The sequence below is a fragment of the Panthera uncia genome, chromosome D4, assembly GCF_023721935.1.
Source record: "Panthera uncia isolate 11264 chromosome D4, Puncia_PCG_1.0, whole genome shotgun sequence".
In the NCBI taxonomy this organism is placed as follows: Eukaryota; Metazoa; Chordata; class Mammalia; order Carnivora; family Felidae; genus Panthera; species Panthera uncia.
The window spans coordinates 91,061,084-91,085,262 of record NC_064807.1 but is presented as its reverse complement, the minus strand read 5'-3'; the positions used below and the strand labels follow the sequence as shown (position 1 = coordinate 91,085,262).

The window sequence follows — 24,179 nt, the reverse complement described above, 5'->3', positions numbered from 1 at the left end:
GGCAGGTGGGCGCCTCCGGGGGCCTCACACCACGGTGCTGACCGAGGGATCTGAGAGGTTGAGCGTGCCCGTGATATCAGTGGGATGATACTGCTGCAAAATAGAAATACACAGACAAGGCAGCCCGTTAGCCCCCATGCTCGGGGGCACGCGCAGGGCCGGGACGGGTGGACCGGCCAGCCGGCCGACCGGCGGGCGGGCGGGCGCGGCCTGGGGGAGGCTGGGGGGCGCTCCTCCCCCTGACCCCGTCGTGCTCCGGGACTCTGCGTGGGCCGGGCCGCTGTCCCGTCCATCTGTCTGTCTGTCTGCGGGGGAGGGGGGCAGAGGAGGGCGGGCAGGGCGTCTCAGCTCTCCCTATGACGGGCACACATCTGCAGCTGGCCCTCCTCCCTCTCAATAGCGCGTCGCGGCAGCACTGTGTCTTTTTGGTTTTGCAAAGCGCCGCGTCCACCCCCGGTGCTCTATAAATAAGAACCAACAATCAATACCCGCTGGCCCCGCCGGCCGCCAGGGACCCCAGCCCTGAGCGCCCAGTGCTGCCCTGGCCCGGACCGGCCACAGGACAGGGGCAGAGGATCTTAGCAGCCGGACCGACCCCACCCCTCCCAACAGAGCCCCCCACCCAGGCCTCCCTCCAAGCAGGCGCCCAGCCCGAAACGGGGAAACTGGGCTGCCCTCCCCCGCCCAGCCCCTCCAGGTGGCAGTACCCCCAGCCACCCCTACAGGGCAGAGCCCCAGCCCCAGATGCCACATGGCGTCAGGGCTGGCCTGGGGGATGGTCCCTGGTGTCCACAGAGGCTCAGGCAGAGTCTGTTGGGAGTGTGTCCCCAGAAAGGCACCTCGAAGGTCTCTGAGCTGCACCTGGACAAGCTAAGGGCATGTGTGTTTTCTTTGGGCAGGAGTATTGGTTGGGGGGGGGGGGGGGGGGGGGGGGGGGGGGGCGGGCTCAAGGAGGCCCTCAGAAAGTTCCCTGTGTAGCTTTTGTGCTCCTCCCTAAAAGTGCTGTCTGTGAGGATACCTTGTCTCCAGGCCTGCCCCACCACCCCTCCTCTCTGGTCTTGGGTTTCTCCTTGAACCCCTTGGCAAGGGCCCCTGGCTCAAGCTCTGCACACTTTTGGGCTCCCAGCTCCCCGACCCTCAGTCTCCACCCTCTGCCAGTGCTGAGCCCCTCCTGGGAAGCAGAGCGGCCCAGGTCTCATGGGCTGCTCTTGGGGCACCCTGATGGCTTTACCCCGGACTCCCGGTTATTCTGTGCAAGCCCTGTCTGTGTCCTGGAGATGTGCCCCCCTTCCAGTGGACTGTGTGTGGGGGAGTGTAGATCCCATATCCACCTTGAAGCATAAGCTTCTGCGGGATGCGGGCCAAGCTGCCCCTGGACTGCAGGGAGGCCAAGGGCAGTGCTAACTCTGGGCGGCCCCCTCCCCACCTCAGACCGGGGTGCCTCTAGCAAGGCTGGGTCCATTTTAGGGGCTTTTATTCCAAGTGTGCGCATCTGGTGCAGCGACAAACTGCCCAAGTTAGGAGGCCTGCTCTGACGTGGCCCTGTGGGGAGAGGAGCGGGAGGGTCAGGAGCTGAGGCGCTGGTCCTCTCCACCTCAGGAGGCCTCTCCTTCCTGGGCCTCTGTCTGGGAGCCTCAGTGACTCCGGCTCTGTAGGCCAGAGCTCAGCCTGGGGTGGGCTCCACCCCCTCTGGTGCCACCCGGTCCCCGCCTGACCGTCCCCTGTGGCTGGGGGCCTGTTCCAACTCCAGGCCCCAGCCGTCCACCCAGACAGAGCCAGGCCCGGCCCCCAGCCCCGGCCCACACAGAGACCACATGGAAAGGGTGCAACAGGCATGGCTCTGGTGAGACACGTGAGACAGGTGTCTGCGTGGTGGGGCTGGCGGCCAGACAGACGGGCGGATGGGACATCACAGCCACCCCTCCGTGGATGTCGCAAGGGGTGGCAAAGAGGGCAGTGGGCCGCTCTGGGAGAGGCTGCAGAAACGGACGTAACAGAGAGGTGGTGTGGCCTCCTGACAGCGAGGAGTCCGGCACAGATTGGCGCCGGGGCCCTGGGCGCAGCCCCGAGTCGGTGAGGCTGACCGGCTGACCAACAACATGACACAGCTTCAAGATGGCGCATGGCGTCATGGCATGGGGGGCAGACCAACGCAGAGACACATGGGGAAAGAGGGCCCAGGGAGGGCCAGTGGGAGAAAGGACCAAGAAAGGTCCAGAGAGCCAGAGAGTGAAGACCTCGTGTGCTGGGCAGAGATGAGGGCAGAAGGGCCACAGCGGTCAGAGGTGGGGTGGATGGGATGGTGAGGGAGAGGGCACGCCTGATGCACGGGACACAGACACGGGGGCGGGGCGAGAGAAGAGTCGGAGACGTGGGACTGGGCGTTCTTCCCCTTACCGTGTCTTTGGAGGACCTACGTCTCTTGAAGCTGGAAGCCAGGGTGGAGGTGATAGCCCTAAATGTGGCTTTCTTTTTAGGGTCGGGCTCTGCTCTACCACTCTTTCTATCCTAAAATGAATATGTATAAGTGATTAGACGGCTAAGGGTGGCGGCCACACCTGCCCTCGCCTGCTTCTCGGGGGCTGCTGCCCAGCCTGGCCGCCGCTCAGGCCCTCGCTCCTGCCTGCCTCCCTGTGCTGGACAGACGCACCAACAGCCGAACATGTGCAGGCGGCCTCTGCTCCTGCCCGGTCTTGGGCCTGACCTTGCTCGTGCCGGGGCTGGACTTGGGAAGGGGGGGGGGGGGTCCCGTCCCGTCTGGCTCTCTTCCTGGGACGTCTGCCTGGCTCCCTGGCTCCTGGGTGGCCCTGGATTACAGGTGTCCCGAGGAGAAGGGTCCCCCAAGCACCGGAGGAGTCACCCCTCGGGCCCTGCCAGCGATTCTGTCCCCTGAGGGGGCACGCCAAGATTCAGGAAGGGGCCGAGGGGCCGAAGGCAGGTGGCGAGATGAACTGGAGAGATAGATAGATGGAGGTGGCTTCCAGACCCTGGCCTGGGGTCTGATGGCCAGGATGGCCCTGTGCCAGCTAGTGAGAGCAGTGACCAGGTCCCAAGAGCAAGAGTGGGCAGATGAGAGGTGTGGGGGCTCCAGCAACCCGTCCTCCCCCTCCCCCCGCCCCCGGACCTGGCCCTCCCTCTCTGAACATCAAATTCATCCCAGGACACAGGCTCTGGGGAATCACCCAGAGAAAGAGAAGAGAAGAAGCAAGCCAGAAAGGACCCCGGGGCGTGAGCCCTCAGGCCTGCACAGGCCCCACTACCTGCCCTATTCCAGGTGGGCCGTGGCTGCCCCGTGTGCAGCCTGTTTCCAGCTGGCAGCGAGGTCCCACAGACACGGCCTGGAGTGCCAGGCAGGGCCAGCTCGCCCGATTCAGGCTGGAGTTATGGAGCACAGGACACAGCAGGGCAGCAGGGAAGGGGGTCCCTGGAGGGTGCCGAGGGGAGGCGTGGGGCGGCGAGGGCAGAGTGTCTTGGACTCACGTGCTATACCCGGGTGGGTCCCTGTCTTACCCTGCCTCAGTTTGCCTTCCTATGGAATGGGCGCCGGTGGGCGACTCTGGAGACAGAGGGGCCAGGCGGAGGCTTGGAGCCGGGCTTTGCAGGGGGCAGCCACCCGCAGGTGGCCCCCAGCAGCGCTGCCCCTGGCTGTGGCTCCTAGCTCCGGTCCTGCCCACATGGGCTCCCGGGGGCCAGAGCCAGTGCTTCGGCCTGCGGGAATGGAGGAGGGCCGGGGCCAGGCCGGGCCGTGGGCACCAGGCCTCGGAGAGTGCCTGTCCTACCTGCAAGTTCTTTCTCCACACGTTCACCGCGGCAAAGGCTAGCTGCATCTGCTTCCGACGAGCGTCCTTGTGTCGCTTGTAGGCGATCTCAATGAAGATCAGGAAGATGCCGGCCACAATGCCCCCAGCCACCAGCATGAAGACCCCTGTGGGCCAGGACCCAGGGCCTTAGCTGTTGGCTGCCGGCCTGCAGGCCCCTTGGAGAACCCCGCCAGTGTCCGCAGGGGGACGGAGGGCGATGGGGACACCCACCTGCCATGTTCTCGAAGGTAAGGGTAGCAGGGGCGTTGCTGCGCGAGTCACACTCCTGGTACCGCACCCACGTCTTGTCCAGGTCTTCCATGAAGCCGTTCTCGTGGGACCTGGGGGGGGGAGGGCGGGGCCCGGAGTGGGCGGGGCCCGGAGCGGGCGGGGCCTGGCCCGCGGTGGGCGGTGTCTGTGTGCCGCGGCGGCGGCGGCGGCGGCGGCGGCGGCGGCGGCGGCGGCCGGGTCCGGCTCTGGGGAGGGGTCCGCCTCCGGTGGGAGGCTCTCGGAGAAAGGTGCAGGACCGCGGGCGGCGGGGGAGGCCGACTCACTTGAGGATGGACAGGGAGACGTTCTGCTTCCAGGGGCTGTCCTTGCGCATGCCGATGCCGAAGCCTGAGCGGAAGAACAGCTCGCCAGTGGTCACCAGGTCGCACTTCTGCGAGGCTTCAAACTCCAGCACCGCGGAGTCCCAGATGAAGGCATGAAGCTTGCTGCGGGCAGGAGCGGGGGTCATGGGCGCGCGGCACGAGCGGTCTGCCCTCGCCCCTGCGCCTGGTACGCCTTCGTCCTGCCCGACCCGAATCCTCACCTCTCGCTCCGTCCCGTGGTTCCCGTCCAGCCCGGACGGACACTCTTCCTGGAGGGGTGGATGCCCCTCCCCCGTCCGCCCCCTCGCGGGTCCCGCACGCCCCGTCCGCCCCCTCGCGGGTCCCGCACGCCCCGTCCCCCCTCACTTGTCCCGCACGGCTTGGATGGCCTCGGCCGCGCTCTCATAGTTGTGCTTCTCCATGTGTCGGTACATGGTGCTCAGCTCCACCTGCCGCCGGAAGTAGATGTCCACCGAGCTCTGCTTCACAGTCGCGTAGATGAACTTGTCCGAGGGATTCCTCAGCTGCCGGGTCAGAGGGCAGGGCTCGCGGCTGCTCCCGGGCTCCCCCCGAGGCAGAGACGCGCCGACCTCACGCCGTCCGCCCGCAGCGGCTAAGCCTCACCCGCGGGTCGTTGATGCCGGTGATGCGCTCCTCGGGCCGGTCCAGCACCAGGAAGGCCGCCAGGTTGGCGGTGTAGGAGGCCACGATGATCATGGCGAAGCCGGCCCACACCATGCCCAGGATGCGCGCTGAGAAGCTTCGGGGGGGCGCCTGCGGGCAGAGGCCGGTCAGCTCCCGGCGGGCGGGAAGGGGCGGAGCGGGAGGCGGCCGGGGCGTGGCCTCACCTTCCCCGATACCCGAGTTGAGCAGGACACCCCAGGAGAACCACATGGCCGAAGACAGGGTCAGCGCGTCCTCCTCCTCCTCTTCACTGTTCACCTTGAACCGGCCGAAGGGGCTGCGGGGAGCAGAGGGCCGGCGGGAGAGGGCTGGAAGGGCAGCCCTGCCCCGCCCCTCGCCGGGCTCCGCCCGCCCCCCCACCCCCCCCCGCAGGTGGAGGCGTCAGGCCCTCGGGCCGCGCTCACCTGAAGCGGTCCAGCAGGTACAACATCACCGCCACCACGTGCACCGAGAGCCCCACCAGCAGCCACAGTGTGCTCTGGAAGGGCTGCATGAACGAGTCCAGCGTGCTTCGGGGGATCTCCTGCAGGCGCATGGGCTGTCAGCGCCGCCCGACCTCACCTCGGACCCCACCCCACCCCCGCCGGGCCCTGCCCACCTTCTTGACCAGAATGGTCAGGCCCTGGTACTTGAAGGGCTTGGAGAACTCGATGTACTGTGCACGCTCATTGTTGATGGTCAGGGGCGCCACGATCATGTCCGCCTGCCCGCTGAGCAACTCGCCCATCATCCCGTTCCACTCCTTCTTATTGCTGTTGTTCACCTGCGGGGCGATGCTCCGGTGGGTGCGCGGACACCGTGCGTCCCACTCCAGCCGCCGGCTCCCGCCTTGGCTCAGCTCTTGGGTCACCCACTCCAGACCCGGCCCCAGTCTGCAGGCCCCGCCTTGCCCGCAGGCCCCGCCCACACCAGGCCCCGCCCGGTTCGCAGACCCCGCCCGCACCCGCTCAGGCCCCGCACCCGCCGGCAGGCCCCGCCCACCCCCGTCCCTGTCCCTAGTAAGACTCGGTCCACCCGGTCCCGTCCCTCGTGGCTCCCAGCAATCCACGCGTACCCGCTCTTGAGTGCCGAACTTGCCATCGGCCACCAGGTGCACCTCATAGGTGAAGTTCATGGTCCGCGCCAACTTGATGAGCAGGTCAATGCAGAAGCCATAGCAGCACTGAGGCACTGTGTGGCGTGCTAGGGAGGTGAACAGGGGCCGTAACCACCGAGCTCCTGGCTACTCCGCTCCGCGCCCGCGCCCCACGCCCGTCTGGCACTCACGGCTGCCCGGTGACGTGTCATTGGGTCCTGTGCAGATCACCTTCTTCACCGGGTCCCCATTGACCGTGAACTCCTCCTTGCATGTGCCATCGCTCAGCGTGGGCTTGACGTACACGAAAGGCTCCTGGTGGATCGTCACAATCTGGGGCGGGGGGGGGGGTGGTGGGGTGGGGAGAGACCCAGCCTGGACCATCCACCCTCAGCGCCCAGACTCCCCTGCACTCCTTCCAAACCTCCAAACCCCTGGTGTCCCCCCACTCCAGCCGCTTCCCTTCTGCTCAGCCTCAGGGGGCCAATCCACATCTTCCCTGGCCACCATCAACAACATCTGGCCGTTGCCCTCAGGAGGGTCCCCAGACTCCTCAGCATTCAGAAGACACATGGCCTCCTGAAACAGTGTGCCCTCCTCTTGGCCACTTGTCTTGGGGATCTTGGCTTACACATCACTCCTTCCATCAGAGGAGCCTGCTGGAATGGCCAGTGTGCCCAGCACCTTCTCTGATCTCTCAGGGATGAGAAACTCCCTGTCCCGGCCCAGAGCATGCACCCTGCCTGCCACCACCCACCATGAGGACAGGGGCATGTCTGACATCCACTCTGAGCCTGCACAGGACCTGGGACCCACAAGGATCACCCTTGTCTGACCACCCGGCCTCTCCTGGCCTTCAGCCTCTTCAGCAATGGCTATCTGATCATCTGTCTGTCCTGCCTTCCTCTTTCCTTTGCCAGTGCTGTCCTCTCTCCCGTAGCTTGCCTCTCAGCCCAAGGGGATACTTGAGGCTTATGCTGGGGTTCTCTCTTCTTTCTATCTTCTGGGGGCCCATAGCCTAGGGGATGAGGGGGACAGATACAGGACACAGGGGGCTGAGCCAAACGCAACAGGTTGAGCCTGCGGAGTGAGCAGGGATCAGTTTGAGAAGGATTCTCTCCTGGCACATGGGGGACGGTGGGTCTGCAGGGCGGGCTGGCCAGAGCCTCAGCTGTAAGGGCAGCATTTTGACTTTTCCCGTGGGGGATTGGGAGCCCCTGCAGGAGCTGTGTAAACTTTCATGTTTTTCTATTATACAAGCAATGAATGTATGTTTGCATGTTTAAAAAATCGGTGAGACCAAAAAAAAAAAAAAAAAGTTGAAAAAGCCATCTGAATCTGGCAGCCTGGATGGGACCATCTGGACCATCTGGCCGTCAGTGTTTTGGCTCTTACTTTCACTTTCCAACACAAGGTATCGAACTGCAAGGAGCCGGTTGGCTTTGGAAAAGCCCACTCTGCCTGTCATGAAGGATGGTGACCTGTGGGCAGGTGCTGACATGGGTCTGGGTGAGAGGCCCTAGGGGGTGGCCTCAGAAAGGAGACTAGGTCAAGAGACATTTGAGGACCTGGGCGTGCCGGGAGAAGGTTCACTGGGCCCATGGCGCTTAGGATCTTTGCCTTTGGTGATCTAAGATTCTGGCCCAGTGCTGCTGTGGGCCGGTAACAGGAGGGGCTCTCACGAGAGTGCCGAGGAGGACATAGGGGCCCAGGGATGAACCCAAAGGAGCAAGGAAGAGAAGTTGTGAGGAGAAAGGCCAGCCAGGAGGGTCTCCCAGAGGCCCCAGCAGGAGGGTCAAGGAGGGAACAGCCTGCCATGGAGAATGCTGTGGGGGGGGGGGGGGGGGGGCAGGGGTGAAAGGACGGTTTGACTCAGTCATGGTGAGAGGCTGTGAAGACTGGGGGTGGGGTGGCTAGGGTCCCCCAGAGGGGTGATGAGTGCAGGAGCTCGAGTCCACAGAACAACCTCTGTCTGTCCCTCCGTCCCCTAGCAGCTCATCCCCAGGAGAGTCCTATCCCACACGGCTTCCTGACTGAAGTGCATTTGGATCCAGAGACGCTCTGGAGAGAGCCCACGGGACGGGGCCCAGCAGCTGCCTCTCCTCCCTCCACCTGCTCTCCCTGCTTGCTCTGTGTCACCAGGTGTGGGCTGTGGCAGCCGGGCGCCGGTCCATTCCCCACTTGCTTCGGTCCTTTGCACTGGCCTCACTGTCCCCTCCTGTGGGCCCGCGGAGCTGGATGGAGTGTCTGGGTGTGGATGCTGGCGCAGGGCGGTAGGCCCCCACCTTCAGCCTGGTGGACATCTGGTACCCTCGGGGCTTCTCTGTCTCTCCACCTGGCCAGATGATCTTCCTGTCGTTGGGGATAACCTGGGGGTGGGAGTATGAGATGGAGGGTGGCCACGCAGGGGTCTTGGCCCCAGGACCCTAAGGCCCCAGCCCCCACCCCCTCATGACCCCCACCTACGTGGGTGCCGTTGTAGATGCCCACTTGCACCAGCTTGCGGTTCTGCAGGTTCATGATGCTGTAGTTGGCGAACTTCCGGTCCCCGTCCTCGTTGAACTCCACGCGGCCTGTCACCCCGTCTGCGTACTTGGAGGACATCAGCACCCTGGGGAGGGCGGTGTGAGCACACTCACCGGACACGTTCCCTCTCCCCGGCCTTCTGAGCAGCCCTAGCCCCTTCCTCTGCCTCAGTGCCAACAAGGAAAGGTTAGCGGGAACCAGACCCTCGTGCTGGGAGTCGGACGGTGCGCCTGCCTGCCGGCACCGGACGGAGAGCACCGCCGTGGTAGCCCAGCAACTCCCGAGCCCACGCCCCATTCGAGGGCTTTCTGCGCTTTGGGACACTCGAGCCTCCCAGCAGCTATCCTTGCCCCGGAAGGGAGCGGTGACCTGCCCACCAACAAGGGAAGTAGGGCCGATGTGCTGTCCTGTTGTACGTGCACGCGGAGCGTGCCCACGAGCCATACACGTGAACACACGTGGCCCTTGTGTGGATGCATCCCTACGCACGTGTGCGTGCCACGTGCCTCGCCCAGTGTGTGCACATCTGCTGCACAAGCCTGCCGTTGTGCGTGTGCTCCTGTTGTGGGCGCCTCAACTGTGGTTCTGCACATGCGATTCCGCGTCTGCTACTTAGTGGGGCGGAGGGGGTCTGGTGATAGGTTGAGTGGCATAGCGTCCAGGGTGCTGTGAAGTAACTCCCACTATGTCCATCCACTTGGACATCTGGCCAGCCCTGGCTCTCTACAGGCTTAGGTCCCATCCTTAGGGGGCTCCTCGTCTGATGTTCTCGGTACTTGGAAGCCCCCTGTCCCCATCTGCAGCAGGAGCCTCCTCCCAAGGGCTGTCAGCTACCCTGGGGCGCTGGGGTGGGTCTCGGGGTCAGGAGCAGTGGAGGCAGCCGCGATTTCAGTGACATTTGAGACATTAATGTCGCTGTTGGAAATGGGACAGATGATTATCACAGTGGAGCTGGAGGTGGTGGTGGAAGAGAGATGGGGGGCGAGGGGGAAGTCCGGGAGATGCCTGTACGCGTAGGATGTCTGACCACCTGCTGAGGAGCGACCACTGTCATCTTCTGAGAGGCCTCACCCACCTCCAGAATAGAGTCCCGCCCACCTCTAGAAGACAATCCCGCCCCCCCCCACCTCTAGAAGAGAGACCTGCCCCTCCTCCAGAAGAGTCCCACCCTCCTTTTGAAGAGACCCCAGCCACCTCTAGAAGACAGTCCCGCCCACCTGTAGAAGAGAAACCCGCCCTCTTGATGAGAGTCCCACCCTCCTCTAGAAGAGAGTCCCGCCCCTCCTCCAGAAGGGAATCCTGCCCCCACCTCTAGAAGAGTCCTGCCCACCTCTTGAGGAGAGTCCCCGCCCACCTCTTGAAGACAATCCCCGCCCACCTCTTGAAGAGCGGCCCTGTCTTCCAGATGTTGGTGTTGCCCACGCAGCCCCGCGGTGGGTCGGTGATGTTCTCCTTCTCCAGGAGTTCGTGCACTGCCTGGGCCACCACACCGACGGCGTCACTGATGTGGGCCGACTCGTTCTTGCCATTGATGAGCTGCAGTCCGATGATGCCTGGGGCGAGTGGGGTGGGCTTAGTGTCCGTGGGGGACCCCTGCCCACCGGGACCCAGAGAGGTCCAGCACTCACCGTCAGGGGCGTAGCGCAGGGCGTTCCCCGAGATCTCTCGCTCCCCCACCAGCCACACATACCCGGAGCCTGTCATGTTCAGCATCGCGGCTGCGCGGTACACGGTGGCGGCGTCGTCCTCGCTGTGGGGCAGAGGGGGGTGACGGGCCCGGCCAACCCTCCAGCCCTTCCCCACCGGACCTGTGCCTGTGGATGCTCTGGGTTCACAGGTCCTCCTCTGGAGTGTGGCCCTGGCTCCGCCCCCCAGCCCCTCCCTCCCCTGGAAAGAGGCCTGGAGACACTGCAGAGGTGACAGGCCCAGCACCCCCCCCCCCACCTCCAGCCCTTCCTGGGTCCAGTGATGCTGCAGAGTGGACAGTCCCCGGTACCCCCCTAGCTGGGCCCACTGACCCTACACAGGTGACCGGTCCCAGCCTGCATCGCCAGCCCGCACCTGGACCAGGAGAACACCCCCCCCACACACACCCCGACAGCAGAGGTGACGGGTGGAGGGTGGGGATGGGGTGATGGGGCCCAGACCCCCAGAGCTTCCCAGGCCTCTCTTGCTGGCCCTCCCCCCTTGGTGAGCAGGGTCACGGCGCCCCGGATGGTGACGGATCATTGTTGATTGCTTACTTGCTCACGGTACCAGGCACTGCTCTGAGCGCGTTACACGGACTCTCTTACTTAATTCTCACGGTATCCCTACGAGGCGGACATCAGTACTATCCCTGTGTCAGGAGGGGAAACCAAGGCACCCAAACACACGAGTGACGGTAATGGCAGACCCGGGTCTGTGTCTGGACAGTCACCCCAGGGCCCATGCTCCTGTGACCTCCTGGATAGGCTGCGCACACTCTGGTTCTCCAAGTCCACCCATGCGAGACGAGGGGCTGGGGACTCTCCAGGTGGGTCAGATGTTGGTGGGACCCAGCGTCTGGGAACTGCCCCTAGCGCTGCAGCGGAAGCTGCTGGAGGGGGCCGGCAGCTGCTGCACCCGTTATGCTTTGTGTCCTGCCGCCTAGAACCGGGCCATCACGGGGGACAGTGCAGGTGGTCCTGAGCTCTCGGGATGTCCTTACAGGCGAGCCCCTGTGCACCTGATCCCCTAAGGGTCTCCTGGTCAGGACAAGGATCCCAGGCCCGGTAGGGCCATGGGGGCCACGGGGCGGGGGAGTGCGGAACCACCCCTTGCTTCTCTGCCGGACTGGACTTGGCCCCACACAGGCCTAGACCACAACCGGCGCTTTGCCTCTCTAACACGTGGGCACTGGGGCACAGAGAGGCTGGACAGACTGAGTGTTGGGTTATTTTCACAATGGCTGACTCTGGAAACCCAGGTGGCCTTAGGCTCCCTAAGGGGTCTGCCCTCGATTTTCTCAAGATTTAGCCAAGATCTTCAGTGTTCGCTCTACGTGACATGCTACTCAGACATAAGCAACACAAACAGAGGTACTCCGGGCAGCCCCGTACCCGAGACCGAAGGAGAATATCGAGCCAAGATGACCCGGAAAAACCAGCACTGTGTGTGGAGGGGCACCTGTGCCCCTGTCAGTGGTGCTCACAAAACCTGGCAGAGAAGCTCATCTGCTTGACACAGTGCAGGTCTGTGACTTTTGACTTAGCGGAACGAGCACACGCCTGTGCTCGTGTCTGTGTAAATCGGTATCGCCAGTAAAAAGTTGTGCGCAAAATCCTGATCGATCCATCAAAACTGTTAGAGGGAAGTAATCAGCCCCAGAAGAGACAATCTCCGGAAGATAGGAATGAAAAGTCTGAGGAACGACTTCTCCGCCCTCTATAGGAAATGGCTCAGAAATGAAGACTGGCTTAATGAGGTCTCTCTGCAAAGTGCTCTCAACAGCCCTCAAGAAGGAGGAGCCAGTGTGTGGGGGGAGGTCCTGGGGTCAGGAAGGCCTGTAGGTGCCGCTCCTGGGGAGCTGGGAGTGCTGGGGGCCGGGCTACCCTCTGTCGTGGGACTGGGGCGTCTCTGCTCCAAGGAGCCCAGTATGTGAGCGGAGGGGTTTCTTCCAGTCTTAACAGTCCAGGCGGGGGCCTTACAGGAATTCAAGAGGGGGTGTTGGTGGCTGTGTGGTCGATACGAGTGCTGTGCCTTTGTCGGCAGCGTGTGGGGTGTGTGTGCGTATGCACGCAGGAACACGTGTGCGCTGTGCATGCGGGTGTGGAGTACGTGCATGTGTGGGGTGCACGCACCTGTGTGCAGGTGTGCATATGTCTGCACATAAGTGTGGTGAGCCTGTATGCGCACATATGGTGTCTGTGCGTGTGAATGGCCTGTGTGCATATGTGTAAGGTACGTGTGTGTGCACTGTGTATGGATGTGTGGGTGTGAGCGTGCAAGCTTGTGAGTGTGTATATGGCGTCCACGTGTCTATACAGCACATGCACAACGTGTGTGCATGTGGCGTGTGTGTGCTCGGTACGTGTTGTGTGTGCTGCGTACGTGGTATTTGTGCACGTGAGTGTGTGAACGTGTGTGTATATGTGTATGTGTGTGACTGGTGTGAATATGCCGTGTGCCTGTGTGCACCCGTTTGCTGAGGTGTGCGTGTGCAAATGATGTGTGTGTACGTGTGGCGTTACACGGTGTGTGCTCGCGTACTCGTGCACGTGGCCCTGTGTGTGTGGTGTGTGTGCATCTGTCTGATGTGACCACGTACCCTTCCCCGGGCTGGCCTTTTTGTTGGACTCACATCTGCCAAACCCCTCCTTGACCCTGGGGGCTGGCGACACAGGGTGAGCCCCTCCCAGCCCGAGCTCAGGGGGCTTCAGGGTGTGGTGTGGGATCTCGCTGACCAGGCGAAAACCAATCAGAAAGCACCCACCCCTCTGCTGGGACCCGGGTGTGGTGGGATTGCGTGGGTCGGTTTTACCTGTGGCTTTCTGGCCTGCGTCCCGGTGGCCACTCTGATCGCAGTGTGTGGGCTGGACGGGTCTAGTCTGACGTGACCTCATCCTTTGTAAAAGCGCCCAACGGTTGAACATCTATGTTTTGGCATAATGAGTTCCTCGAGTTGCTCTGTCCCGGGGGAAGGGGCCTTCTGGCTGCCAGCTGACCGTCCGCTTGCCCACCTGCCCGTCCACTGGCCCACCCACCCACCCTTCACCCCACCGCACCCGTGGAGTCTGCCTCAAGCCCTATGATGGGTGAGGGGGAAGAGAACCAATCAGAGGATCTGGTGGCACCTTCCTGGAGGGGCTTGTTCTGGGAGGGACCGTGCAGCCCCCTGACCTTGTCTGGACAAGCCCTCAAACCCTTCTCCTCCCCAAGCGCCCAGGGTCGGATGGTTGGCTTGGCAAGTGGCCCATGACGTGGGTGAGTGGTGAGTGAGGGCTTCCTGCCTTCCAGCCCAAGGAGCCTTGATTGGCCCCACCTTGCTCCTGCACCTCGAGGTGGGGCGCCCGGCTCTGTGTCAGAGATTTGTTGACTGAATGCACAACGGACACCTGTCCTGAGCCTCGGGGTGTTGCTGTCTGTCTGTCTGTCTGTGGTCTGCCGGAGAGCAGCATTTGGGGAATGCTTCTCTGGGTGAGGTGACCCCCGTTGGTCCCCCCGCTCTGTTGGAGCCTGGCAGTGCTTCTAGGAAGGGGTGGCCGGGGGGCCGTGCCCACCCAGGCCCTCCTGGCTGTTCCGTGGAGCGGGGCTCTTCCTTTTCCTGCTCCGGGTGGCCTGCCCTCTCCCTTCCCAGGGGATCCTAGCCATTTACAGATGGGGAGAGGTTCCCTAGGGGCTCGTTTCCAAAGTCGAGGTGTGGGTCAGGCCCTGTCTGGCGGCGGCCTGGTGTTCACAGGTCCCTAACTGGTTCCCTTCTCCGTGCTGCCCACTCTGACCATTGCAGTCTTCCCGTCCTAGGACCCTGGCTCTCTCCCCGCTGTGGCCTTCTCACCTGGGCTCACCTGCACACATGTCACTTCCCACTTCCCTGGGCCTTCTCCCTGCGCCCAGTTCCCAGAGCCCTGTGACACGTCTATCACCTCGGGCCGTGTTTGCCTTCCCAAAGGCGGGGGCTTATCCGTTGTCCAGCTCGTTGCTCGTCGGAGCGAGCGGCAGCAGGTGATGGGAAGGAGTTGGGATGGGCTCATGGAGGGCGTGGCATCTGCCAGGGCATCAGCTGTGTACACGGGAGCGGGGGGCGGGGGGGGGGCGGGGTCTCCCTGGCGATGGCATTTCGGAAGCTGAAACTCCACTTGGGCCCCACAGTGCCCGTGGCCCAGGTGCAGCCCTGGGTGAGGTGGAGGGAGGGGCCCGGCCCAGCCTCACCTGGCAGAGAGGATGATGACCCGGGCCTCCAGCTCCCGTGCCTCCATCAGCAGCGCCGTCACGTTCTTGGTCCCCGGGTCGAACTGCAGCACCTTCTCAGCCTGCGGTGTAAGCGAGAGTGTCAGCGGCCGGCTGCGGCCGGGGACACAGCGCCTCAGGGGCGAGAGTCGGGCCGCAGCTGCTAGGAACCCAGAGGCGGCGTGGCTCGGGCTGCCCCGGCCTGCGCCCGCCTCCTGCACTGTGCACCTGCCTGCCTGGCTCCTGCTGGCCTGGCCCGGCCTCGCTCGCTGTCCCTTCTTCAGCCTGCTCGCTCTCCTGTCCTCACTTTTGCACTGAGCATGCAAGCTGAAGTGGGCTGAGACTCAGAAGGACGCGTGCAGCGGACAGGAAACAGAAAAGAGTTTTGGAAGGCAACCGGGAGCAGAGATGGGGCCGACTTTTCCAAAACCACGGGAGATCCTCTCAGGCCTGACCCCGCAGGCCCCCTGCGAGAGCGGCTGGACCGGGGCAGGCGGGCGGCTGGGCGGGCGGGCTCCCTCCTGGGCTCCACGAGGAAACCCGGGGGGTCCCAGAGATTCGCATGCACTTCCCGGAGAGCGGCTCCTCCTGCGGCCGCGCCTGCTTCTCGGCGCAGGCCAAGGCCGGGGCCGCGGTGGGCGGGCCGCGGACACCCTCGCGGCCCGCTCCTGCCCTCTCCTGCCTGCGGCTGCCTGCCTCACGAGCTCACTCTCCTCACCGCTCGGGCCTGCGGCGCGGCAGGGCCGGGCCGACGGCGGCCCTAGCGGCCGAGGCGCCGGAGCAGGGCCCCCTAGCCGGTGGGCGGCGTGCACGTCCATGCATATATACCTTGGGTCCACGCTTGTTGTCATAGGACAGTTGGTCGAGGTTTTCATAGTTCCTTTTTTTACTCTGATGAATAATGTGCACAGAGAAAATATGCAGACACAGAAGAAGATTATAAACGGTTGAAAATGACGGCGCTAAAGCAATCACACCACCTCCTCGGCACGTCTGCAGACGGGCACGTACCTGGAGCTCGCAAACACCTAGGCCCGAGCGGGGCTGGGGGCCAGGGCGGTGCTGGGGACGAGGGGGCACGGGGGCCACCGGGGCTCCCGGCCACGGAGCTGTGCTCTCGGACACGGTCATACTTGGGAGAAAGGGAGGCCCTGTCTGTGTCCACACCAAACGTGTCCCTTTGGGATCCCGCCTGCCCTCCCGACCCCTGCCATGCACCTGCCGTGTGGCCCCAGCAGTACCCACCCCGCCCCGGTCGGTCCTGAATGGGGGGTGAGCAGCCCCTCCCTCATGCCCTGTCCGCTCTGTCCCTCCGCCCGTGGCGTCCTCCCTTCTGTCTCCCTTAGCGGCCCAGGTGCCTGTTCTCACTGACCGGTGTGTGCACACCCGTCGGCCCACGTGTGCACTGGAGAGCGAGTACGATAGGATTGTGTGTGTGTGTGTGTGTGTGCACGCGCACATGCACGCAGGGGTGGCGAGCACCTGTGGGCATCTGTGTGAAAGTGTCAGTCTACATACGCTCTTCGGTGGGGAAATGAGGGCCAGAGCCATCTGAGCCCTGGCACGTGTGTGTGTGTGCACGCGCGCATGTGTGTGCAAGCATGTGCATGTGTGTGAGCCGGTGGGGTGAGTGTGCCCGTGGGCTGCATGCCCACGTGTGTGCCCAGCTGTGGTCTCAGCATGTGGTGGGTGATGTGAGGTGTGAAGGGACTGTCTTGGGAATGATAGCATGTCCCTGTGACCACGGGTGCACATGGGTGGATGTGCAGGGACGTGGCTAGTGAGCGTGTGAGTGTGTGCGGCCACAGGTGGGCACGCCAGGAGGTGACCGGCCTGCCAGGCGCTGGGGGATGCTGTCTTGGGAGGGGTGGGGCCCACGACGCTGGTGGTCAGCCCTCCCTCTCAGACTCAGTGTCCCACAGCAGGGCCCCCCCAGGACCCTCTGAGTCTGCCCTCTGGCTCCGCCCACCCCAGCCGGTGCCCTCTACTCCCTTCAGGGGCCTACGAGGGGCCTGGGGTTGGCGTTAAGTTTGCTGAAGCCAGCTCTGACTCCACAGGCCAAACGTGTTTCCCGCCACCCCCTTGGTCTGGCCTCCAGGGCCCGCCCCAGCCTAGGCCTCCCTCCCTCTCTGCCCGGCTTGGCCTCGTCCTGACTTAGGGGCCGTGGCACGGGTGTTGAGCACCCAGGGCTCTGTGCTGGGTGAAGGCGGGACCCTGGGCCTCCTCAGGCTGGCAGTGGGGGTGGGGATGGGGGTCACCTGGACCCCCAGAAATTGCCACTCTGCTCTCTCTGCAGCCCCAGAGTGGGCGCCAGGCTGGGGCTGGTCGGCCAGTGTCTCTTGTTGGGGTCCAGAGCCCAGCCCCAGGGTAGGGGTGAGGAGGGGACTCGCAAGGCGCTCATTGGGGAGGGGAGCGGAGGGGGAGGCCTGAAGGGGGCAGAGCCCAGGCTGAGGGGTCCGGGTGGCAGGTGTCGTGGATGAGCTTTGGTGAGGACAATGGGCAGCTGAGAGGGGGCGGGCAGCGTGGGAGGCGTGGGGGGGGGGGGAGGCGAGGCCTGCGGACGCGGAACGCGTCACAGCAGCGAGGGTACAGGGTCCTTTGGGGAGGGGCCTGGCGCCGGGGCCGCTGTGGCCCTGAGGCCGCTGGGGTTGGGGAGTGGGAGGGGCCGAGCCGGGGCCTGGCTGGGGAACTTGGGGGGGGGGGGGGGGGGACGGGGGGGCGGGGGGCGGGGCTGCGAGGGGCCGGTCGCGGGCGGGGGGCGGGGTGGGGTGTTTGCGGAGCTCCAGGTGGTCCTGCCCTCGCCCCGCAGGGACTGACACGAAGGAGATTTCGACTAATGGCAAAGCGAGTGAAATGAGCCGAGAACAGGCTGGGGCGGGCGCTCGCCAGACGTAGTGGTGCTGACCATGCACGATGGAAAGAAAGGGTGTTCACACACGGGCCACAGACACAGCGGCAGGCAGCGCGCCGGCTCCTGCTCCCGCTCCTCCGGCGCCTCGGCTCCTCCTGCTCCTCCCGCCCGCGGCCCGGGCCTCACCTTGGACTCGCGCTCCTCCAGCAGCGTCTCCAGGCGCTTCTGGGCGGCCCTGCCCTCGTGGTCGTCGCTGACCAGGAGGATGATGTGGTTCCAGCTGTAGACGCGCATCATCTCGAACCAGACGCTCGACTGGTGGGAGTAGGGCGGCACCGTGCGAAGGAAGCTCAGGTGTATGCTCTGCGGGGACACGGAGGGGGCTGAGGGGCCTCGGGGACGGCACCTCGGCCCGCGGCCAGCGGGGGGCGCTCTCCCGGGGACACGGAGGGGGCTGAGGGACCTCGGGGACGGAGACCTGAGCCCGCGGCCAGCGGGGGGCGCTCCGCCGGCCTGCCCTCCTGCCGCTGGAGACCCTGCTTCCTCCTACCCCTACCCTCACACCATTGGGGGACACCTGCCGGACGCGGGGACCCTACTCCCACTGCTGCCTCCCTCCCCCCTCCCACCCCCGAGTCATCTAATCTCAGAAACAGCCTCCGTGGAATTGTTCCTGAGGCGACCAGCCACCCCCTGCCAGACAGCCTGGGCTCAAGAAAGTTCCCACTGACTGGGGGAGCTTCCCAAATTTGCATAACTGTAGTATTTGTCAGGAAATCTTTATTTGGGGCTAAATATTTCTTCTCTTCAAGTCCAGGGGTTATTGGTTGCTGACCCTGCCTTACTTCTCTGTGTGCGTATTTTTGCAGATTTTTTTTTTAAGTTTATGTATTTATTTTTGAGAGGGAGAGAGCGTGCGAGAGTGAGCAGGGGGCGGGGGGCAGAGAGAGACGGAGAGAAGGAATCCTAAGCAGGCTCTGTACCATCAGCGCAGAGCTCAGTGTGGGGCTCGAACCCATGAGCCATGGGATCATGACCTGAGCCGAAATCAAGAGTCAGAGGCTCACGGACTGAGCCCCCCAGGCGCCCCTCTGTGTGGAAATATTAGCAGCCAGCCAGGGGCGTGGCAGGACACAGCATGTGCGCAGCCCTCCTCGGCCTAGGTCCTCTGTGTTAGCCCCTTTGGTGACCCCGCAGACCCACAGTGACCTTGCGGTCCTCTGAGACGTCCAGATTAGTCTTTTACCTGCTCCCTCGTTGTGACCTGAGGGGCAGTGTTTTGGAACCTGGCTGTGAGAATGCCCCTGTGCCTCTGTCCCTCATCCACTTATAGACAACATGGCTACAAGGGGGTTAGGGTTGGGGTCCTGGGCTGACTCTGACCCAGGCCTTCGTGGTCCAAGTGCTGGGCACAGATTCGCAGTGGACCGGGATGGTGAGTGGGGCCAGGCTGGATTTGTGAGGTTTGGTCATTTGGTTTGACCTCATACTGGACCAGGGAGCTGGGCCACAATCTGGCCCAGATTGTGGGCTAGGGTTCTGCCCTGGAAGAGGGTGTCTCCTCCCTGCCTGTGAGGTGGCCTGTCTGCCGCTCTCCCTCCTTCTACATATGAGAGGACTGGCGCCAGAGAGCTAAGGTTGGGGGGCCCAGGAAAGGACCCCCCACTTCTCTGCAGCTGAGGGCAAGTGCATCTGAACAGTTTGGGTGCCTCGGCTGCGTGCCAGGGTTCCCAGAGCCTCGGGACACACACATCCCTGACCTCCCCAGACACTCCTGGACCTGGCTGGGATGACCTCGTGCCTTAGGCGGCTTTATCTAGAATTGTGGGCTCCCAGCAAGACGAACTTGGAGGGGATGGGGAGACCGGGAAGCCCCCACCACACGGCCCCTCCTCCGGCCCCTCCCGATCTGTCTGCAGGTAAGCCCAAGGTCTGAAGGAGGATGTGGGCCAGGCTGTGGGGCCCTCCCAGCCTCTTGGTGGCTAGTGGCACCCCCAGCTGATGAGTCCTCCCGGAATCACGAGCAGACGCCGTGAGAGAGCAGTGTGACCTCGAACAAGTTCCCCACCTCTATGGGAAACCACCCCAGTGGCCTCCTGGCCTTTCCAGCTGCTACTCCAGGACCGGATGGCTCCCCCACACCCCTCCTGGGGACCACAAGGGCTCTACGTGCTGCTGACTGGTGCTGCTCCCGGCCCTGGGCCTGCAGACCCCGGGCCAGGCTCTCCTGCCGCAAGCCGCCTCCTCTGTTACCCTGCGCGCATGCCCACATCCTTCTCAGCTGTGCCCTGCGGTGGGGAGGGCTTCTCCCGGCCCACGGCGACCTCTGCTGCTCCCCAGGGCTTGCTATTGGTGCCTGCCACCTGCCAGTGGGATACCTGCCAGGGTGAGCGTGTGTGTGTGCGTGTGTGTGCATGAGTATGAGTGCGTGAGGGCGCCTGTGACGGTTGGTCTGTGTGCTGGAGCGTGTCTGTGAGTGTGTGCGTGAGTGCAAACGCAAGTGTGTGACGATGTGGTTGTGCACGCCAACGTGCGTGATATGCGTGTGCGTGTCAGAGCACACAAGTGTCCGTGTGAATGTGTTCGTGTGCACATGAACTTGGTGCGTGTGGGCGCGAGCGAGTGTGTGGGTCTGTTTGTACCTGTGACTCTGCGAGTCTGAGTCTGTGCTGGCGTGTACGTGCATGCGTGTGGATGAGTTTGCGTCTCAGGCCATGGGTATGGGTACGAGTGTGTGCACATGCCTGGACGCGTGAGCTCACGTATCACCCTGCTGCTCCTTGAGCCCGGAGCCCATGGTCCGCGCACGTCTGTGCCCCGCCCGTCGTGCGTGGTGCCTGCCCGGCCTCCTCCCCCTCCCCAGGGCAGCTGCCTCCGGCGGCCACTGGGTCTGAACACAGGAACAGAGCCAGCTGGGTCCCCACCGAGTGGTCAGGCTTACCTTGTCTGAGTAGATGGACATACGGGTGGTCAGCCCCAGGACGGGGATGCGGTAGAAGCCGGCTGTGTAGGAGACGGGGGTGGGAGTGAAGTGGTCGTTGGGGGTAGGTGGGTGGCTAACTAGGATGGCGTAGACCTGTGGACACAGGGGACAGGGTCAGCTCACGCCGGGGGTGAGGGCGGGGTGGGCACGGCACTGGAGCTGGCTGCCGGGAAGCAGCAGAGGCTGACTCAGCAGGCCGGGGATGGGGACAGGCAGGGGCGCCGACTGTGCACACATACAGCCCCAGGGGACACACTCCCAGCCAAGGGGACAGGACCCTACAACCACCCTCAGAGGAGAAACCAATCGCAGGGGTGAGCCGGAGGCGGAGCCGGACTGCAGGGTGCAGCAAGAACACAGAGGGAGGCGACCGACCCCTCCCCACACTTCCCCTGCCGGGGCCTCCCTTCACCTTCTCACACTGGGCGGGGGGGCTGTGCTGGGTGCGTAGTGAGACCCTGGCAGGGAGGGTGCAGGACCGTTCTTGTGATGGTACACACCGCCCCCAGCGTGGGCTGGGGAGAGTGACTGGTCCCGCATCATGATGACAGGCACACCCGTGCCACCCACTGTCCCTCCTCCTGGGTGCGAGAGCCCGTAGTTCAGAGACTGGGAGGAGCTCCAGAAGGCTGCAGCTAAAACTGCACATTGGGCCTTGTCTGGAGAAGCCAGGCAAGGAGCCACCGGAACCTTCCGTCTTTTCGCCAGTGTCTTCCGGGGGCCGGCTGAGCCCCGCTTAGTTTGAAGGAGACCCAGTGCTGATTTTGAGCGCTGACCACATCCTCACGGAAGGGAAGGGAGGGGCTGGGGGGGGCATCCCGGCTTTCCTGCCCAGACCGAGGCCCCCGGGGGCAGGTCTGAAGCCAGTGGCTCAGCTCTCCAAGGCAGAGAGGTGGTGGGGGGAGCAGATGTCTGGGTGATTCCACGCTACCCTCATGGGGAGGACCTGTTCCGTCCCAACTTTGCCTTCTACTCTCTGAGCAACGGGGTGCCCCTTTTCCTGCAAATGGGGTGGGGGTGTCAGGCTCTGGACCCATCTGGTGGGGGCGACGGCTGCCATGCTAGCGTGGCGCTTGCCCATAGGTCGCGCTCAGTGAGTGGCAGCTGCTGTCACCTTTGCTCTTGGCGCTGGCTGTTCTCTGAGGGAACAGACTGTGTCCTGTGAGTTGGAGGAGGGGCCCCCGGAAAGGGCCCTACCTGGACTCTCTAACTCTACCTCTTTATGTCTCTCCCTCATCCCGGATGGGACGTGTGACCAAAGCCACCAGCCACAAAGGCTTCACCCAGTCGTCTCTAGTGTTCGGGGCTGGGAGCGTGGGGTGGCTTATGAGGTATGCGGGGGGGGGGGGCAGATTTCTGAGCAAAGCTCAGCCCTGTCCTGTCTGCAGTTGGAGCTGTGAGGACTGGTTATCCGTCCCAGGCCGTCCCACCAGTCTGCACCCAGAAGTGCCCTGTCCGTGTCTGGATGAGTCTCTGGCCGTGCCAGTGCCCGCGAGTGTGTGCGGGATGTGCATTGTGTATACATTTATGGCCCAACATGTCCATATGTATACTGTGGGTGTGTGCACGATTGAGCCCGTGTGCGTGGGCACATGTGTTTGCATGTACACCCGGGTATGCCAGGCAGTATGTGGCACATGAGTGTGCGTGTCCACGGATGTGCACGTGTGTGTGGGCAAGTGTGTGTGAGTACGTGAAATTGGCTGTGTGATGCTGATGTGCGTGAGTGTGTGCTAATGTAAGTCTGTGCGTCTCTGTGCGTAAACCTGGGTGTAAATGCGTGCATGTGTGAGTGTGCATGTCCACAGATGTGGTGTGTCTGTCAGGTGAGCAAGGACGAGCCTCGTTTGGCCCCGTGTCGGTCCTGGCTCTTACATAAAGGGCTGCATTGCAGTGATCCCGTGCTTTCATTGGAATTCAGCAGGCAGCACGGCACAGGGGCGGACAGCTCTGACAGGCGAAATCCCAGGAGCCATGTCCTCCCCCGCAGCGCTGGCTGTCGGCGGCTGCCATGCTGGGCCCTGACACCTCCCACATGCTCAGCCCCCACTCCCACCCCACAGAACACCCTGCTTCAACACCTGGGCCATTTCCCATCTCAGGCAAACCCACGGATGGGGGGAGGGGGAGGAGGAAGGGAAGGAGGTCTAAAAGCGGAGACAAAGATGGCCCCGGGGCCCATCCTGTTTAGAGACCCGCGCATAGCGCGTGCTTGTGGCTGGGACAGCATCTCTGCCCACAAGCCCAGAATGCCCACCCCCTCACTGACACAGTGAGGAAACAAACCACGAAATGCTTGCCACATGTCTGCACACACTGGTCGGGATCTGGAGCCCGGAAACCCTTGCGGGGACTGACCAGGGTGGCAGGTGACCAGCTTAGGGGAGCAGGATGGGGAGGTGGCGTTCAGCTGCTAGTGAGACCAGCTTGCTCCAGAATGAGCCAGCTCACTTAGGAGTCGTCTCTTAAGAGGGCTAGGGAAGGCTAGGATGAAACTGGAACAGTAGGAGGGAAGATGGTGGGGAGGCGGTGGGGGAGGGGCAAGAGCAACGCAGTGGAGGCCCTGGCGGGGGGGGGGGGGGGGGGGGGGGGGGGGGGGGTGGGCACCTGGCTGGAGATGAGGTCCTCGCACACCGACAGGGCCATCTGGATGGCGTTGGGCTTGTGGGTGACCGAGGTGGCGTTGAGCTGAATCTTCCAGGAGCCATGCCGCTTATTGGCCTGGTTCACGGCCTCACGGAACATCTGCTCATGCTTTCGCGTGCTCAGCACGGCTCCGATGTTGACAATCTTGGGGTCGCAGGCGGCACGGGCAAAGGAGCAGGAGAAAAGCAGGGCGAGTGTCAGCAGGCGCATGGTGCTCATGGGCTCCGGGCAGAGCCCTAGCTCTGGGCAGCGCGAATGCGGGGCCCTCGGCGCATCCCCAGCGGGGTGTCCCGGCCGTCCTGCGCGCGCCCGATCTCGCGGGCTGGGGGCGCCAGGTCTTCCCCCGGGGCCGTAGTCCTGGGGCGCCTGCGGGAGGGAAGAGGGCACCCGAGCCCCGGGCCGGCGGGCGCTGTGCTGGGCGCGCGTGGGTGCCTCGCTCCGCGCGAGCGGCTGGCGCTGTCCGCGGTGCTGAAGCGCGTCCCGGAGCTGCTCCAGGCGCCCCGCGCCGGGAGGACGCCGCGGCCGCGGCTCCTCTGCGGGCTTCGCTGGTGCTGGTCCCGACGCTGCGGCGACTGCGGCAGCTGCGGAGCCGCGAGTGGGGCCAACGTCTCCTACCCCTCCCGCCGCCCCCGCTTCCCAACACGGAGGGGCGCCTCCCGCGCCAGAGTGTGCGCCTGCGTTGGTGTGAGCATTTATCAGAGCACGCGAGCGGGGGAGCCTGTGCGCGAGTATGCGTGTGTGCGCGGGTGTGCTTGGAGGGGTCGCCGGGACAGTGACCTGGACTGTCTCAGACCTGCAAGGAGGAAGAGTTTGGGGAGGTTAGAGGGGTTCGTGTCACTGCGTGCAGCCTTGCGTGTCTTTTAACATGACCGAACGTGTCCGGCCAGTGTGTGTGTGTGTGTGTGTGTGCGCGCGCGCACGCGAGTTCTCACCCATAGTCAAAGATATTTCTGCTCGACTCTCCTGGCTGGAGACCTAGGGGTGTGGAGATGCCCTAAGCCATGCCTCTGGGGGAGGGACAGTAAGGATCCCCTCTCTGAAAGGCTCAAAAATGGGGGACAGACTCCATCTGCCTGGCCATGTGACTTGCGTTCCCCCCAGAGAGTTGATAAGA

The 24,179-nt window shown here is 63.9% G+C and overlaps 1 protein-coding gene across 5 annotated transcripts; it reads right to left on the bottom strand.

The window, feature by feature from the left end:
- Positions 1 to 10: 10 nt before the first annotated feature.
- Positions 11 to 23,299, bottom strand: GRIN1 (glutamate ionotropic receptor NMDA type subunit 1). 5 transcript variants are annotated; one of them, XM_049632133.1, is made up of 21 exons: positions 23,027 to 23,284; positions 20,378 to 20,512; positions 17,623 to 17,799; positions 15,414 to 15,476; positions 14,568 to 14,668; positions 10,307 to 10,428; positions 10,057 to 10,231; positions 8,619 to 8,763; positions 8,438 to 8,521; positions 6,344 to 6,485; positions 6,132 to 6,259; positions 5,676 to 5,840; positions 5,482 to 5,600; positions 5,239 to 5,354; positions 5,018 to 5,163; positions 4,760 to 4,917; positions 4,355 to 4,516; positions 4,032 to 4,141; positions 3,780 to 3,925; positions 2,398 to 2,508; positions 18 to 93 (listed from the first exon to the last, which is right to left on the bottom strand). In XM_049632133.1, the coding sequence occupies exons 1-21, from the start codon at positions 23,282 to 23,284 to the stop codon at positions 25 to 27; spliced, it is 2,832 nt and encodes a 943-aa protein (XP_049488090.1). In that variant the 3' UTR covers positions 18 to 24. The 5 variants fall into 5 exon arrangements, with proteins under 5 accessions (XP_049488109.1, XP_049488118.1, XP_049488090.1 ...); XM_049632152.1 differs by lacking the exon at positions 2,398 to 2,508 and having other exon boundaries at positions 11 to 93; XM_049632168.1 differs by lacking the exons at positions 18 to 93; positions 15,414 to 15,476 and adding an exon at positions 113 to 461 and having other exon boundaries at positions 23,027 to 23,299.
- Positions 23,300 to 24,179: the final 880 nt, after the last annotated feature.

Coding starts and splice junctions, on each gene's coding strand:
- GRIN1 (XM_049632133.1), bottom strand. CDS start 23,284: ATGAGCACCATGCGCCTGCTGACACTCGCCCTGCTTTTCTCCTGCTCC. Junction 4,142..4,354: donor GTCTCCCTGTCCATCCTCAA/GTGAGTCGGCCT, acceptor TCCCCCCCCCAG/GTCCCACGAGAACGGCTTCA. Junction 94..2,397: donor GTAGGTCCTCCAAAGACACG/GTAAGGGGAAGA, acceptor TCTATTTTGCAG/CAGTATCATCCCACTGATAT.